Source organism: Arachis ipaensis, chromosome B3 (assembly GCF_059453495.1).
Source record: "Arachis ipaensis isolate K30076 ecotype BB chromosome B3, ASM5945349v1, whole genome shotgun sequence".
NCBI classification, from domain to species: Eukaryota; Viridiplantae; Streptophyta; class Magnoliopsida; order Fabales; family Fabaceae; genus Arachis; species Arachis ipaensis.
Genome location: NC_142438.1, coordinates 139,247,247 through 139,265,369, shown reverse-complemented (window position 1 = coordinate 139,265,369; position 18,123 = coordinate 139,247,247). Strand labels below are relative to the sequence as shown.

At 36.8% G+C, this 18,123-nt stretch overlaps 3 protein-coding genes across 3 annotated transcripts; all 3 read right to left on the bottom strand.

Moving 5' to 3' along the window:
• Window positions 1-3,891: 3,891 nt before the first annotated feature.
• LOC107633970 (pectate lyase-like) lies at window positions 3,892-5,624 on the bottom strand. The gene is made up of 2 exons (XM_021120101.2): window positions 5,301-5,624; window positions 3,892-5,160 (listed from the first exon to the last, which is right to left on the bottom strand). The coding sequence occupies exons 1-2, from the start codon at window positions 5,525-5,527 to the stop codon at window positions 4,035-4,037; spliced, it is 1,353 nt and encodes a 450-aa protein (XP_020975760.2). The 5' UTR covers window positions 5,528-5,624; the 3' UTR covers window positions 3,892-4,034.
• Window positions 5,625-6,312: 688 nt separating this feature from the next.
• Window positions 6,313-8,047, bottom strand: LOC107631903 (thiol-disulfide oxidoreductase LTO1-like). Its single transcript, XM_016335487.3, has 2 exons — window positions 7,290-8,047; window positions 6,313-7,054 (listed from the first exon to the last, which is right to left on the bottom strand). The coding sequence occupies exons 1-2, from the start codon at window positions 7,909-7,911 to the stop codon at window positions 6,801-6,803; spliced, it is 876 nt and encodes a 291-aa protein (XP_016190973.1). The 5' UTR covers window positions 7,912-8,047; the 3' UTR covers window positions 6,313-6,800.
• A 341-nt stretch (window positions 8,048-8,388) lies between these two features.
• AMY3 (alpha-amylase-like 3) lies at window positions 8,389-16,467 on the bottom strand. The gene is made up of 13 exons (XM_016335488.3): window positions 16,038-16,467; window positions 15,414-15,544; window positions 15,214-15,268; window positions 14,967-15,089; window positions 14,714-14,834; window positions 13,793-14,148; window positions 12,682-13,367; window positions 12,190-12,379; window positions 10,865-10,971; window positions 10,369-10,618; window positions 9,880-10,002; window positions 9,363-9,530; window positions 8,389-8,962 (listed from the first exon to the last, which is right to left on the bottom strand). The coding sequence occupies exons 1-13, from the start codon at window positions 16,329-16,331 to the stop codon at window positions 8,804-8,806; spliced, it is 2,763 nt and encodes a 920-aa protein (XP_016190974.2). The 5' UTR covers window positions 16,332-16,467; the 3' UTR covers window positions 8,389-8,803.
• Window positions 16,468-18,123: the final 1,656 nt, after the last annotated feature.

Sequence of the window (18,123 nt, the reverse complement as noted above, 5' to 3'; positions counted from 1 at the left end):
ACAGCCAATTCCCAGGTCATCAAGCCAAAAACCCCACCCAACACCTTCAACTCCTTTGACCTATGGCACATGAGACTTGGCCATTCCTCCAAAAGAATAACCAAAACCATATTAACCAACAACAACATTCCATTCTCTCTCTCCAGCAGTTCCCCTGCCTTTTGTGAGTCCTGCACCATCAACAAAATTCATCAACTCCCCTTTCCACAATCTCACTCCCAACACACAAAGCCTCTTGAGCTAGTCTTCTCGGACCTTTGGGGACCATCAGCCCAACCAAGCAAGTTAGGGTTCAAATACTATACATGCTTTATTGATGTCTATAGCAGATATACTTGCACATTTCTTTTACAAACCAAAGTTCAAACATTCCCAGCCTTTTGCCAATACAAAAACCTCATTGAAAACAAAACTGGCCATAAAATCAAGACACTCCAAACTGACAATAGAGGAGAATACATGTCAAACACCTTTAACCAATTTCTCAGAGATCAAAGCATACAACATAGACTTATCTGTCCTCACACACATCAACAAAATGGCTGTGTGAAAAGAAAACACAGACACTTGACAAAAACAGCTCTCACCCTCTTATCACAGGCATCTCTCACTCTCTCATGTGGGATGAAGCTGTCCTCACCTCAACCTACCTCATCAATAGGTTACCAACTCCCACCTTAAACCTCAAATCACCCCTAAAGACCCTATTCAACATTACACCAGACTACCAATGCCTTAAAGCCTTTGGCTGTGCTTACTACCCCTGGCTAAAACCATACAATAGACACAAACTAGATCATAGGTTCATCAAATGTAGGCTACAGCCCTGACCACAAAGGTTACAAATGTTTATCCCCATTAGGCCGAATCTATATGGCAAGGAATGTCATCTTCAATGAACTTGAATTCCTCTTCCCATCGCTGTTCAACTCACAACAATCCTCAACCAAACCAACAACACCTAAAACCATACCACCTAGTAACTACGTTTTTAACCCACCCGGCATAAACATTCATCATGCACCCCCCAATAGTATCAATATTGTATCTAATTCATTACAACCTACACTAATTCATGTCACTGAAACTAACCATGTTGGAAGTGCAAATTTCCTTGAAACTATTCCTTTACAGGTGGAAATTGGCCCTTGCATGCAATCTGTAGCTGCCACCACATCACAAGTCCCTCAACTAAACACTCAATCCGTCACGATTGGGCAAAACACTCACCCCATGCAAACCAGGAGCAAAAGCGGCATCATCAAGGCAAAAGTGTTCACTGCCACCCTAACCTCCAGCCCAGAATCAGCAGATAACCTTCCGAAATCCATCACTCAGGCCCTTGCCACCCTACATTGGAGAGAAGTCATGGAAGAAGAATACTCAGCGCTAATGAAAAACAACACTTGGAGACTCGTCAATCCACCCCAACACTCGACACCCATAGGCTACAAATGGGTATTTCAAGTTAAAAGAAACCTTGACGGCACAATCCAAAAATACAAGGCGAGGCTTGTAGCAAAGGGTTTTTACCAAAAACAAGGAGTTGATTATGACCAAATCTTCAGTCCTGTGGTCAGGCATGCAACTGTTCTGGTCATGCTCAGCATTGCACTTGCAAAGGGCTGGAAAGTACACCAATTCGACTTCAACAATGCATTCCTCAATGGTGACCTCAGTGAAGATGTACACATGCAACAACTAGCGGGTTTTACCTCCTCAAACCCACATCAAATATGCAAGCTGCAACGTTCCCTTTATGGTCTCAAACAGGCTCCAAGGGCCAGGTTCACAAAGCTCAACTCTGCCTTCCTCAAGTTTGGGTTCACAAGCACTAGATCAAATGTCTTTCTCTTCACCAGATTCACCCCCTCTTCAGCAATCTACATCTTAGTATATGTAGATGATATCTTGGTAACCGGAAACTCAAAATCAGAGATCAACTCCATCATAACTCAGCTCCACAGCACCTTCTCTCTCAAAGCCCTAGGAGAAATGAACTATTTTCTCGGAATTGAAGTCAAACACAGCAGCAACGGGACAATAACCTTAAAACAGACAAAGTACATTCAAGATCTCCTCAAAAGAGTTGAAATGAGCACTGCCAAATCTGTGCCCACTCCAATGACATCCTCTCTCAAACTCTCAGCCTTTTGTGATAGTAACTTCTGCAATCCTACACTTTACAGATCGATAGTTGGAGGCTTGCAATATGCAACAATCACAAGGTCAGAAATCTCATTTTCGGTCAACAAAGTTGCTCAATTCCTTCACAACCCTCTTGACTCGCACTGGAGGGCAGTAAAAAGAATTCTTCGATATCTCTGGCACAACTTAGTATGGTCTAAAGTTCAAAAAATTCACAAATTTCAGAGTCTATGGTTTCTGTGACTCAAATTGGGCCAACGACATTGATGACAGAAAGTCTACCAATGGGTATGAAATCTACCTAGGTCCCAACTTGATATCTTGGGCAAGTAGGAAACAATCTGCAGTCTCAAGAAGCAGCACAAAAGCGGAATTCAGAGACATTGCAGATACAGTAACTAAGATAGTATGGTTGCAAAATCTCCTAACTGAGGTCAGAATATCATGCTCTGCCAAGCCAGTGGTATACTATGATAACCAAAGTGTTGTTCTCCTGTCTGCCAACCCAGTTCTACACAATAAATCAAAATATTTTGCTCTCAATCAGTCCTTCGTAAGAGATTTTGTCTCTAGAAAGGAACTCTTCATTCAGTACATCCCAGCACAAGACCAACTTGCAGGCACACTCACCAAACCCCTCTCAACAACATCATTTCACAAGTTCAGGAACTTGCTCAGAATATCTGAAGCAGATCCCTAGGAGGCCCTTGGCTTGAGGGGGCATGATAGTGTACATGATGCAAAACCTTCCATAACATTCCACATTCAGCATCTACTGCTAAGTTAGTTATGCCATCTCAACACAATTCAGTTAGATTCCATACTAACCCCTAACTAACTTTGTAATTACAACCAACTTGTAACCACAGCTCTCCCACTCACTGAGCCCATATATAAACTACTATAACAAACTGTATAGACCCACTTTTGTAATTCATCTAATAAGAGATCCTTAATTTCACTCAACTCTTTTTCTAACTCTTTAATTTCAAATTACTTTATTTCTCATCAAAGATTCTGATACCTTACAACTTACACTATGCACTTATACAATGTTTGTCCTAATATTATATAAGATATTAAATTTTTACTCTATATATTATTCTTTATTTATCCATATTCCAAACTATTTTAAAAGTTTTATTTATTATTTATTTGAAATATTATAAAGGTCCATTATGCTGATGTGGCAGAATACTTAATTAAAAATTTCTCGTAATGAAAATAAATTATTTCTCTTTCTATCCTCTTATGAAAATAATTTTTTTCTTTCATGCTTAGAAAATTAATACGACAACAATTTATGCCAGTATAGATTGATGATGAATTTCCTTTATATTCAAAAGTGAGGAAAAAGAAAAGTTTTTTTTTTAATCTAGAGTAGATTTTGAGTGTTATAAAAAAGATTGTTTCTTAAAAAAAAAATTAGAAGACGAGAGAAATACTTAATAATTAAATTGATAAATTTGTGAAATGAAAACTCAGGTGCAGTCAATTTTTTGTGAAATTGATAACCGAGAATCATTAAATAAAAATTTAGTCAAATCATTTAACGGTTCTCAATTATCAACTTCAACATGAAGTTGACTACACCTAAGTTTTCACCAATTTGTAATTGCAATTATTTTAATGAATTCCGTTACAAGTTGGTTGCCAAGCAGGGGCAGTAGATAACTCATGTTTTTCTACTCAAAAAGAAAGAATTTCACATTGAAAATCTCAAAATTCAGTACAAGAAACTAAGTATAGAACTATGAATCAATATCACATTGCCAAAACCAAAGCCACAGTTTGCAGCATCCACGAGTGAGAGAGCAAAAGAATGAATTGAATTATTATTGAAGAATCTTCAATAACTAATCAATAAGGAAGAAGGAAGTAACTAACTAGCAGGGATGTCCAATTCTGCATGGAAGAACACCCGCATAGCGTGTTAGCTGTCCAACATATGTTCCTGGCTTGGCTGTGATCATGTCCTTTGTTGAGAATGGCCTGTTCTTCAGTTCAGGTCCTGATTGAATGAAGAATGCTCCATTCAAGTACTCATCATTGATTGATCTCCATTGCCAGTCCTTCCATATTTTTTCTTCTGTGTATTCTCTCTTGGTGATCTCCTTGGCAAACCGGTTCGGGGGGGCGATGAACCTGTTACCCTCGCTGATGAGGGTAGGGTTCTTGCTGCCACCAATGGCATACATCTCCCAATGAGTATAATCATTGTTCACAATGTGGACGAAACCATATCTGGCTCTTGGCATTCTCTGAACACACCTCTTGCCGTAGTGGTTGAATGCCAAGGTGATTTGCATGATCTTGTCGCCGGTGTAGCTGTCACTGGCTCCAAACAGCATCACCTCGTTGTGGTCAGTGTAGTGGCCGTTGGAGATGGTAATGGCGGTGGAGCCCATAATGGCATCAATCAATCCATCGGAGCAGTTTCTCATGGAAACATGGTCGATCCAGATGTTGCTAGAGCCAAAGATGGAGATACCATCACCGTCACTCTTTGTCCTGAAGCCGTAATGTTTCTCGGAGTCCCTGATCATGCCACCGTCCTTGACGACGATGTTGTAGACCTTGATTCCATGGATGATGACATTCTTGATGAACTGGATGGTGATGCCAGCACCGTGTGCAATGTGGACATCAAAGCCTCTTCCATCAATGGTCTTGTTGCCAGCCATGATGAGCTCTTGCTGGAGGGTGATCACCATGCTGCGGGAGAAGATGATCCACAAGGGTTCAGTTCTTGTCACTGCATGGCGAAGAGTGCCGGGCTTGGGAGCCAGCAAGTCATCATCGGAAGGGTCGGTGACCACGTAGTATTTTCCTCCTTTTCCTCCGTACGTGTTTCTGCCGAATCCCATAACACAATTCGCAAGCTTTTGGCGGTTATCAGCCCAGTGTGGGTCACACCTCCAGCACCTGTCAATGGGGTTGCTCGCCACACATGGAGCTCCTTTGTTCTTTCCTTTCAACATCCTTCTTCCTCCATTCTTTCCAAGAATGTCCCTGTCCACAAACATCAAACCAAACTTAAAAAAACAAACATGATATAGAATAAGCTGTAAGAGAAATGCTAGGGCGCCATCAAGATTTATTATTTTTGACCATCCATCAATTATTCAATTCTTTTAGTCCAGTTCCTTTACCAGCTAATGGCGGAGGTGAAGTTGCCGGAGATGGCAAAGGGATCAGGGAAATAGGCTTTCTCGTTTTCCTCCCTAGCAACCTCGGCTCTTTCCCTCCAGTAAGAATCAAACATTCTTAGTTGGTCCTGCCAAAACGCTTCAGTGTCCAAGACATTAGCATAGAGGCTGGGAATAAAGGTAATTGCCAAACAAAGAAAATAAAACAAATTTTTAATTTTAGGTGCCATGATTCTTATTATGTTGGCCAAGGTTTGCTCCTTTTGCCACCAAAAGAAGCAAAAACCCCGGCCAAAAAATCACCCTTGACTGGGGATTGTTAACAAAATTGAGAATCCCAAGTATGTTTCGAAAGAGAGACATGGTATTTATATGATCATGGCCTTCATGTCAAGGAAAACAAAATGGGTGTGGTTGAATCTAAATATAGGTTTAGATCCGAGAAAACACAGGAGAGGTCTAAAAGAACGTGATACCTCTTTTACAACACGTGCAATTTTGGCAAACGCTTGTATCTTCATGGTCATGGTCATGGTCAAAGGCATTGCACAAGATGTTTGATCTAAAAATAGTTGCTTCTTTTCTTATTTTTAATGAACAAATTTATGAGGAAAGATGTGGTCGTGTGCAAAATTTGATACAAGTGATTATAGTTGAGTTATCACGGTTTTGTTATTTAGTTTCATGAGAATATTCCTTCTAACCCCAAGGCTGCAGTTAAATTGAAACATTGGTGGCAAGTATTTACATACATGTTTGAAAGGGGTAGTGATAAGTGAAAAACAAATTATCATAACTTCAATTTTATCTGTTATAGACAAATAATCATGCGTATCACAAATATCTTAACAAATAGAAACAAACAAAGGCCAATGACAATCGTAACCTTTGAGCTTTAATGAAATTTTTCTTTCTTTTTTTCTGTGTCCAAGATAACATGCATTCATATTTCTTAATCTTCTTAGTATTAAACCTAGAGAAATATTAAGTGTAATATTGTGGGAAGGAATATATGTTTTGAAGAAAAAAAACGGTTAATTTTTTTACAAATCTAATAATATATGCCTTTTTTTTTTTTACTTTTTTTCTTTGATAAGTTTTGGCTTACGTTCCATCTTAAAATTTAGAGTAAAGGACATTTTCGTTCTTGACCTTTTTTTTCGCGGACATTTTCGTCCTCAAGGAATAGAAAATACATTTAACTCCTAGACCCTTGAAAAACGTGGACATTTATGTCCTTCCGTTGAATTCAGCCGTCTGCACTGAATGGAAAAAGATGAGCTGACAGAGGTGGCGCTGAGGTGGCTGTAATGGAGGACAGGTGGCATGGAGCATCTCGTAACAGGACATATAAGTCCCTGGAGACAAAAACGACGCCGTTTTTGTGACCTCCCCCAATCCTGTTTCGAATTTCTCTGCCTTTTCTTATTTCTTCGTCCTATTTCCCTTCCATTCTTCTTCCTCGGCCCCTGCCTCCATCACCGCCGCACAACGGCGCCTCCGTCAGCTACCGTCAACGCTGAAAGACAAGAATGCCGAAAGCAAACAGTATGAGCAAGTCGACCCAGAAAAATTTGTGCTGAGAATGAACAAGAAATAGGCACTAGCAGCTGCCATGGAGGTAGTGGTTCCCAACACCATGAGCTGGGAGCTGGACCTGCCAATCCCAAAAGGCAACATCTTCTTTGTGGCCAATTGCAGACCAAGCGCCGCAACCAAGCCATACGCCACCATCCCAACCAAAGGAAGAGGAACACCTATCAAACACAAAACAGAAAAATGTCACTCACACATTCTTTCAAACACATTGCCTGCAAATAATACCCTTCACACCACAAAATTCAGAGACCAAAAAGAATCACACATAGAACAACAATATGGCAAACACACACATCAGCCAAAACCCTAACAGAATCAAATCATAGAACAGTTCAATTGCAAGCACCATCGAATAGTTGCAACACATTCAAAAGAAGGCAAAGAAAAAAATACCGAAAATAAGCGCGTAATCACTGTTGAGTATGTCGCCGCAGGGAGAACCACCGATAGGGCAAAATGCTTCGGAACCGATGAGCTTCAGGTAGGTAAGGTACGAGGTTTCAAGGAAGCCGATCCCGGCGATCCACGCGGTCAGCTTATGAGTCCATTCGCCGGAGCCGGAGGAAGTGGCGGGAACCTTGGTTTCCTGGTCGGGTTCTGCGGCGGAGCATTTGAGAGGCGGCGGCAACCTCATACGCTCCGTGACGTCAAAGAGGCCCAAGCTCCAGTGGTTGGGAGCACGGTGGTGCCAAATGGGCACAAAGGAACGAAAAGACGATAGGGACATGGAGAAGGTGAAAGTGGCCATGGTGGTGGAAGCTTCTAGTAGCTTCGCCGGCGTTGATGGTGGCTGACGGAGGCACGGCTGTGCGGCGGTGATGGAGGCAGGCGCCGAGGAAGAATGGAAGGGAAAAAGGACGAAGGAAGAAGGAAGAAGAAAAGGACAAAGGTGGAGAGGGAGGGGGATGGGGCAAGGAGAGGAGGGGCAGCTTAGGTGGTGGTGGAAGAGGGAATCAGGGGCACAGGAGGTGGTGGGGGTTGGAGGTGGCTGATCTATGGAAGGATTAGGGCTCATAAATGTGAAAGATGTGAAAGATTGGGGGTTTGGGTGAAACGACGTCGTTTTGTGTTGGAAGGACTAATATGTCCTGTTTTGAAAAGCTACATGCCACGTGTTCTCTCGTAACAGCCAGGTCAGCGCCACGGAGCCACGTCAGCGTTTTCCGTTGAGTCTAACAGAGTCACTTTAACGGAGGGCCACTTTATCCGCGTTTTGGAAAAGTCAGGGACATGAATGTATTTTCTAATTCTTGAGGACGACAATGTCCGCGAAAAAAAAGGTCAAGAACGAAAATGTCCTTTACTCTAAAATTTATTTAAAGTCATCATAAAATAGAAAGCATGGCACGTGGTTAAAGTTTAAACATCTGAAATATTAAGTAATAATGCTGAGTAGCCAAGAAGCAATAGCTCAAATGGCATAATCTCTCCGTACTCAATTAAGAAGTTGTGGGTTCGAGTCTCCATATATTCGGTTAAAAAAAAAAAAAAGTAATAATGCTGAGTAAATTACAACTTCAAAGTAGGGTGCATACATGTAAATATTCCATTTTTGTTCACATTAACTGAATACATTGCCACATTTGAACCTGATCAAGAGCTACTTAATACTATCAATGCCATGCATTTGTGCCCTTACATTTATATTATTTCCATATATATATTATTTATAATGCATTATTGATACAAATTCTCCTGATTTGAAGGCTTTCTTTCTTGTTTTGGATAAGCCTGCATTTGACTTAAATGAAATTCTCTAAGATGCTGGTTCTATATATGAAGAATCTATACAGTGGTACAATGATGCCTCCTAATTGAGGCAGATGGCATAATCAATTGGAAGAATTTTCCAATGGAATATATATTTGGTTTTAATTTTAATTAATAAGATATGGACACAAACTATATTATGATGCCTCCCAAATCTTATAATCTCTTCCTTCCAGAGCTGAGGACCATTTTTGGGATCCACTTGGTGGCTCAAAATGACCAGGTCCAATCTTCATAGCAACTTTATCATCTATGATTGCAGCATAAACATCCCTTTCTGCCTTGCATATTTTTACCTTAAACATCAAATAAAAAGAATGGTGAGTGCTCCAAGAACACCATAATTTTTATATTACATAGATTACCCTTTAATTTGTGCATGAAAATATAAATAATGCGTTTGGTTTCTATGTCAAAACACAAAATGATATAATACTCTTTTACATTGCAATCCGGTGTCGTCAACCTACCACGTACATAAAATGTGATTTTAATTACATTTATCTACATGACAAATTGACAACATCTGAGTAGATGTCAATGTAAAAAGAGTTTTACATTAACACATCGAAATTAAACTCATAATAGTAATGACCTTCATTTTTCTTTATGTAATAACACTTGATTGTATGCTGGTGTAAAAGAGTTTTACGCCACCAGTGTATAGAAATTAAACTCTACTAGTATGATACTTACTATACTCCGGCAGTGTAGCTTGTTCCGTTGCCGGACAGACAAAAGAATGGATATTTCAGTCTTGTAATGAGAGAATATGTGATCAAAGAACACCGATGGAGTTCCTGGGTGAGTAAGGATGTATGCATATCCTTGCATCTCTTTTCCGCTTGGAAATCTCCAATGACCCTTCAAGAGAAAATATGAAGTGTTGCAATATTTGATAGTTTTAGCAATCTCAGTTATAAATGTTACCTCTAAAGTTTGCTTTATCATAATAAATGTTTGTGCAATGAACACTTACAAATGTCAATAATTGCACACTGCTACAGTATACAGATCTAAATGTGGATATATAAATAAATATAAAGAATCCAAAGAAATTGAAAGGAAAATGCCTGATTTAATAAACTCCAATCTTAGTTAGTTGCAGAAATGTTCATATCAACGGACGAAGCACAGCAGAGGAAAATGAACTATGCTCAATCAGATATTCAGATTCAAGCAGCAAGATAATTTTGTATAGGGAAGTCCGAACCTGGGTAGAGCCAGTATCATGATTTTCTATAAAAGTAACAGCACGAGACGGCCACCATCCAAGAACTCCAGGGGGTTTTCCCTTCTGATCTGACAATCGCCAATATTCACATTTATCCAATGCCTATATGGACCAAAAACCAGTCAACTATCGGCAAATGTTAAGGTAAGTCTGTTTATGTCAATAGTAGAGAAATTTTTTTGAAGATTTATATTTGCTGCCTGAAAAAACATAATTAAATGATGATACTATTCTCTCCCACATGAAACCAGTTAAAATCTCAGGCATTGGAGCAGCAAGCTTATTCAGGATGAGTATTGAGATTTTTTTGCTAGAAACATTATCAATATCATGGAAAAAATTATGAAAAAGAAACACTACCACGCTGTCTTTGCACTAATCCATTGCAAAAATTTCCAACAAACACTTATCAAAGCATATCCCCCGAGGAATTTGAACGTTCTTAAAACCATCGAATTGAGTGCTTACAGAGTGAAGGATCCCTTTGGTCGTAACATCGAATGCCCCCGCAGTACCATTGGTAGCATTGATCCAGTCAATGATCCGCTGCCTATGCGCGTCTTGATTATGATCCATCTCGCCATATGTATAACTGAGGGAATCCCAGTACTCTCCAACAGCAAAGTAAGGTTCACTTGCTTCGAGGTAATCCTTTACATAACCACCCCAAAATCCTCTCACAAAGTCAAGCCTCCACCCATCATAGCCAATTTCTTTCCTGAAAGACAATTCTTGTACTTCTTCAATGCAACAGAAGGAATGGCGACAATAATAATGTATTTAATCATGAAAACCATAGATTAGAGATGCAATTTTAAGCTTCCAAATCCACTGATCTTATTATATTATATTATTATAACCTATTCACTACTGACAAACTTATTGGATATACCATCATCTGATACAATATTATGTCCTAAGCACTAGTAATAAGCTATTGAAAATTAAGATCAGTAATATTAACCTCAACCAAAGTAACCATTCTTTAATATCCTTTCTCACAAATTCCTGTGAATGATCAATGTTCGGAGCAGCATGGAAATTATCTCCACTACTTTTGTTGCCTCTACCCTGTTTGGCAAGAAAAGATATCCAATATGTATTTTTAGATTTTCCCAGAAATATAAAGCACTTTGTATCATAGTATTTGAAAGACAGAACTTCAAAAGAACAAATCACACATATCATATCTACTTTACCAATTATAAGGCACTTCCAAATGTTTCAATCAAAGTTGTCTCGTTTATCATGAAGTCAATCAACACATTAGATTGTTTACACCACAAAACTTTGTGTACACGAAGATGTACATCTTCACATTGTGCATATGAGCATGTTCAATTGTGATAGGTATAAACAAATATGTTATTTGCTCCTATTCAGGGTAGAATTCAATTACATAGTAATTGGTGAAGGGAACAGTCAACAGAAGTAATCACTTCAAAATATTTGGATTGCCTACATCATCATAATCCATTTCATGACCTTGTATAAAGTACGAAAATTCAATAAACCGAAAGCACCAATATTAAGATATTATTCTAAATAGAAATATGTTATTGGTTTGAGAACAGGCCACCAAACAAGTAGGTCAGTAACAACTTCAACACAACTTATGTGTTCCATTTTGGGCTGTTCACTCAACAAAATGCTAACAACTCGAATATGACGTATAAAATTTAAACAAAGTTTCTGGAAATTTGCATCTATCAAACAGTTCTAAGTTCTACTGCAACCAGTTCACTTGTATTGACCATTCTTTAGGAAGATTGTCTACCCTGAAATAGTTATGGCTATCCACTATTGTCATTCAGGCTATTGGAACAAAGTTACTCTGATACCATAAAACAAAATACAATTTCAAACACAAAGCAGTGAAAAACGTTAAGCACACTACCACAGAACGAAATGTCTGTTTATCTTGATAGACATGCACACACACACAAATTTCTTCAACCTATAGTTTCCAAATGAACACCACTTTCATAGGAAACAGAAAGTGTAACACCTAATACATTGTTCATGAAACTATGTTACATGTTATGGCATCAGATATCAATTTCCTCAGTCTTAAGGATAGAAAACTTGACTTCTTGGGTAGGTTTTTGTTGCGGGAAGAGAGAGAGAGAGGGTTAACTGAAAGGCATTGATCTTCAACCTCATAAACAAAACCAGTCATGCTGCTTCTGGGTATAAACAAGGGCAAAGATCTATCCAACTTGATTTAAGATGATTACTAATAATATTAAAACAGACCAATTTTTTTGCCTTAAATTCTCAGAAACAAACCTGAAAATGTGGATCATCAGCAACAATTGCTCGATCGTCCCAGTTGAGGCGACCTCCAAATATGTTCCAAATACCATTCTGGTTCTTAAAGTGGGCACATCGATGATTCAAAACGACATCTCCAAGTACTTTGATTCCAGCTCTGTGAAAGCTTTTCACCACATCCTTCAGTTCATCAATGTTTCCATATCTATTAAATAAAAAAACAATTTGTATCAAAATTTCCTTCCCATGAAAATGTGCAAATGGTGCTTCATGTCTATAAAACCTTTTTCCAGCACATTGAAAGAATAATGCCAGATTCCCAGATAATAAACTGAATCAATAAAATAATACTTTTGAAGTGCAGAATATAAGACACACTTTCGATGATAAGCAATTTCCTAACAAGGGGTCATCTATCGAGAAATCATAAAAGTTTAAATACAACATTACAACCACATCAGTACCTATGAAAATAATTAGGCAAATAGAATGATTTTAATCAATTACCTAGAATTTAAATTATATAAATCCTTTGGCATGTATCCTTCAGGGGACACAGACTCCGTAGGTGGTGGTAACCAAACTACAGTAAAACCAAATGATGATAGTTCTGCAGCTTTCTCTTTCAGCTCCATGTACCATCTTCCAGATTTATGAGATTCCCAGTTAAACCCTTGGCATAATATTTCATAACCAGTGCCTGTCCCTGAGGATATTTTTGGTGCCTCAGGTGACACCAATGTCTCTGATTCTACAGAAGCCACCGCCTCAGGTTCCGCAATGGTTTCCTCTGAGAAAGTTGGAACATTGGTCCTAAAAATACTATAAGCTTCAGCAGCAAGTCTTTCAATTTCTTGAAGAATGCTTTCTTGTGCTTCTTTGGATTTTGTTTTTCGAGTCTTCTCAGAGGAAATGTCTGTCACTAAATGCCTTATTTCACTGATTATTCCATCGGTAAATGTAGAGGTAGGTTCCTCCTGACTTTCCACTCTTGTCACTTCCCTCTGGACAGCTTCTGATTGATCCTTTTTTTTGCTAGTAAGTGAGTTACTAGAACTTGACAGAGGGATATGAAAGTCATTTCCCTTGTCATTCAACCAAGTATTGTCGTCTAGCTTAACAACAAAAAGAAATCCTGAAAATTCTTCTCCCACAGGAATTTCTACTGAATTCCCCTTCCCGCTGTCCCTTGACTGCAGAAGTGAATACTCCAGTAAATATAACACGACACAAAGAAAGGGCAAATAACAACATTACTGCATTGCGCTTACTATTTAGGCAGCACTTACTATTCAGTAAATAAAATTGAAACAAGATTAGTTCAGAAAAAGACAAAGCCACATATAGCTGAAGAGAGGAGAAAAAGACAGTATAGAGGTGAATCATTGGATAAGATATTCAAACAATTCTGCAGTCTTAACTCTCAGGTGCAATATAAATTAAAACATGATTTGGGGTGAAGATCAAGTTCGAAATCCTTATAAAAGTATTTTAGTATCAGAACATCTTCACTAATAATTCAAGGCAAGAACTCCACTAATGGTATAACTTATTTATAACCTAGATCCAAGTGCTAACGTATAAAAAGGAAAAGATACACAAGCAGCAAGGCATTCACCTGTAATTTAGTTCTCAAAGCTCTGTTCTTAAATGCTACTGTTTCTGCTGGATGAGGAGCAGGTGGAACTTCCCACCTTCTCAAATCATCTTTGCAAACTCCCCAATGAAGGAGAACCTCTCCAGGTATATCTGTTTCTAAATATAAAAGATTGTTAGCTGTCTCAGCACATTTCTTAACGGAGACACTGATAGAGTTGCCGACAGTAACTTCTTTGGTAATTGGCAGCTCTACATAGAAGCCTTCTAGTTGACTATTTCCTTTTCTTGGCTCACTGGATTGCTTGCCGTTATCTTGATCGTTGCTATGCACTGCCTCTGACTTGAGAAGAATGTTAGATATCTGCCCCAAGGCCCCTAGGAGGAAGAAAAGAATGATACATATTTTTAGATCAAGGTTACCAAAAAATGGTGTGTGGAAACAGCTAAAAGGTCAAAACCACAAAACAAAGAGCACCCACAATAATACATATAAAACCCAACTAAGGATCTTTTCGAACTTCCAAGAGATATTACGATCCAATGAGTTTTCTTTCTTTTGACAAAGTAGAGATCAACCATATTGCTATTCTTTCCCTAGACTAAAATGGATATACTCCAGAACTCATTTACATATAAACTGAAAATACATTTCTTCTTTGTATTTTAGTTGCACCAATAATTCAATGGCTGTTCACTCTATTGATCATTATCTAAGCATCTTATGAGAAAGTGTTTGATTTAAAATACTTAAATACACAAGAGATGACCTATTAGAACCATGACCTACAAAGTATCATTGTACTATCATTTATGTGACAGTTGACACTCACTAAAGGAACACAGAGCAATAGATGAAACAGCATATACATATATTGAAGCAGCAATAAAATAAAATAAAAATTTGAAAAAAAAAATATAATGCTTAATAATTTTGATGTACCTGGCCAAAAACTAAAGCCCTTTTTAGGTCCAATTATATTAGCATCCTCCTTCAGGTAGCTGACTAGAGGAACCTTGAAATCTCTTCCTTTGTGTTGAAACCAAGCACCAGTTTCCTCATCCTGGGTCGACAGGACCACACAAAAACATAATAAAATGAGGCAAAAAGAAAAGTTTAGTCAAGTCCCATAGATCAATCACAAATCCAACATGAATAAATTAAATCCCAAACAACAACTTGCTACAAAACAAACCTTGAGAACAAAATTAATTGCGGAGATTTCACTGTTGGATGTAAGATCAATCTTGACCTCATGAAAATTATCTCCTTCAGAAGATGACGTTGATTTCTTCAAAGGTGTCTCAATTGCATAGTCCTGAAATTTTTTACTTTACAGTCAAACTTTGCATCCCAATAATGATCAAGTGCCATGTGTGAAATCATGAGAAAAACAAGAAAACTTTGTAAAATCATGAGAAAAACAAGAAAACTTTGTATACCTTTATAGGAACAGATCCTGGGGGTATCATATCACGAGGAGGCTGATCCCATTCACTGCATAATCAATCTTTTAGATCCAATCGTCTATCTTAATTGGATCAATAACAACAGAACTTAAAGAAAGTACAATCATCAAGAATTTCAAACAAAACAAGAGTTGAAGAAAAACCAATAACACTTAGTTTAGCATTGATGTTACCTTCCAACATCATCTAAGCGGGAAACTCCCCAGTGAAGAACCCATTTCCCAGGTAGATTGCAACCCACAGTTAGCTCCCAATTTCTTAAGTCTTTGCCCTGATCCAATCTAACAAAGATTTGTCCCTCCAACTGTAGATTCCATTTCAAGTAAGACAACAATTCATCAATGCCAAAGACCAAATTTTATTGTATAACAACACAATAAGAATTAAACAAATTAAAGATGGGAAAATAAAAAAATACTGTCTTTCATATTAGGTTTACTACTTTTTGAAAAAGTGCAACATACAACTTATTATATACTACTACACTATTACCAATCTGTTTGATTGGTCAGAAAATCAAACGAAACCAAAAGAAAACGAAAAGCAAATAATAACCAACAGCAATAAAAGCTGATTGAGCTGATCCAAAGATTCACCCCCCCCCCCTTCAACTTTTTTGAGGGGAAAAAAAAAATCACAGAACAACTCTAAATTCTAACGATACCCTTTACTTCTTCTCAGTTTCCACATAAAAAACAATTTTTTTTCTAGGTATTCCATAACTTGCTCCATAAAGCAAGCAATATAAGAGAATTAAAAAATAAATAAAAAAAGAGGAAAATAGAGAGGAGAGAGACCAATTCAGTTCTGTTGATGGGGAAAATCTTGCTGAATAATACATCAGATGATTGAAGGGGCTCGAGGGTATCAGTGTTCGCGGCAAAAGCTTCAAACTTTGGAGCGTGGAGCCTGTGGGATACCGACCAAGACCAAGAGGAACTCTTGATGATGGTGGAAGAAGAGAGAGAAGAAGGTGGAGGGAACAACAATGTCTTGGGCTTGGAAGAGCGGTGAATAATGGAAATGGGGATGCCTCTGCGTGTGTTGAAGCCGAAGAGTGGTTCCAAAGTGAGGGTTGTGGACATGCTCATGCTGAAAGCTCAATGATGAATGTTAATGAGAAGAAGGAGAAGAAGATGCAAAAGGAAGTTTTCTCAGTTTGCAGCAACTTGAAAGTGTGGACAACAGATTTTTTTTAGTTAGAAAACCCAAATTTTTTTTTTCTACAAATTTGAAAAAACACAAAAACATCATTAAGTATTGCATAAAAGATACAATTATATTTATCCAACATTTCTTCGACATACATTTTGTGAATCGGTTCGCTACGTTACCAACAGCATATCTGCCAACTTCTGCCAACTTTTATTTATAATTATGTTTTATGGAAGTGTGTTCGTAGATGTGTCTAATAAAAATGTCTTTTTATATCTATGTTTAATAAAAGTGTCTTTATAAATATATTTTCTGGATGTGTCTCTTTATATATGTATTTAAAATATATTAATTATTAGACACATCCACGAACACACTTCTATGAAACACAATTATAAATAAGAGTTGGCAGAAGTTGGCAGATAATATGTTAGTACTCTATACTTTTCCTTTGTGAATATATTTAAACACATTCTAGTATAATTATATATTCTAATTTTATTCTTGATTTATAATTTTTAAAAAAATTTAAAAATAATATATTACTGATTATTAACGCAACAAAATATATAAAATATTTTATATAATTATAAAATATAAAAACATTATTAAAAGAAATTATGTGCACTTAATATTAACAAAATATTAAAATATTGTTATAATTATCTAAAGAAGTTATATTTATATAAAAAACAAAATAATATAGATTCAATCATTAGATCTAAATAAATTTTTAGGATTAAATTTTGAAATAATTAAACCATTTATTTGCATCTTCCTCATTTGTTTTTTCCCAAACTATTATTAAAATTGAAATGATTAAATAGTTAGTATTAAAGCAAGGTCTACTATTTTGTGATTGAAATTGATCTTGACATTAATATTGGAATAATGTATTAATGATACTATATAAATATCTTTTTATTTTTCATATTTTGTTCTTAATTAAGTATAATATATTATTATTAATAAAAATTGTACCTAATTTTTTATATCTATTATATAACTATCTCTATTTTTGTTATTTATTATTCTATTTCTATACAAATGTCAACCAAGTGTTAAGATTTGATCTTTGTCTAATATATACGAAAATTTAAAACTCCAAACTAATTAGTGAATATTAATTATCATGTACGACAATAAATACTCTAATTATAAGTCAAAAAGTGTCGTCTTTTATTATTTTATAAGTTATTGTTATTTAGGATAGCTTATTGATCAATTTTCCGAGCGATCATGAATTGGGATTATCTTTAATCTGTTGTATGGATGAAATCATCAAAAGCATACCTTAATCTCAAACAGAGATATATTTATTTAAAATTGCCCAACTTGTTTGAGCAAATCGAGAATTCAAGCAACGTAGCATTAATCATATATTTTAACTCAGATCATGCAAGGTTTAAGGATATGATCCACGATTTTTGTTGTTTTGCACATGTTTATGTTGTTTTGTACATATTTTACTTTATTTTTAATTGTAGATTGATTTTAATGTTTTATTTTTCGTACAAATGTTAATATATCAATTCAATTATTGGAAAGTGATCACGGGAAAAAATATCGTCTGTCAAGAAATATCAATATAATTTGTGGTTCTCTCTACTACGTAGGAGCTTATTTTTCACTTACTTTAATTAATAACGTTTAGATAAAAAGTTAAGTTGAAATGAAGAAAAATAATTTAATTATCGGAATATCTTTAAAGTTGTCTTTTTAGTTTTT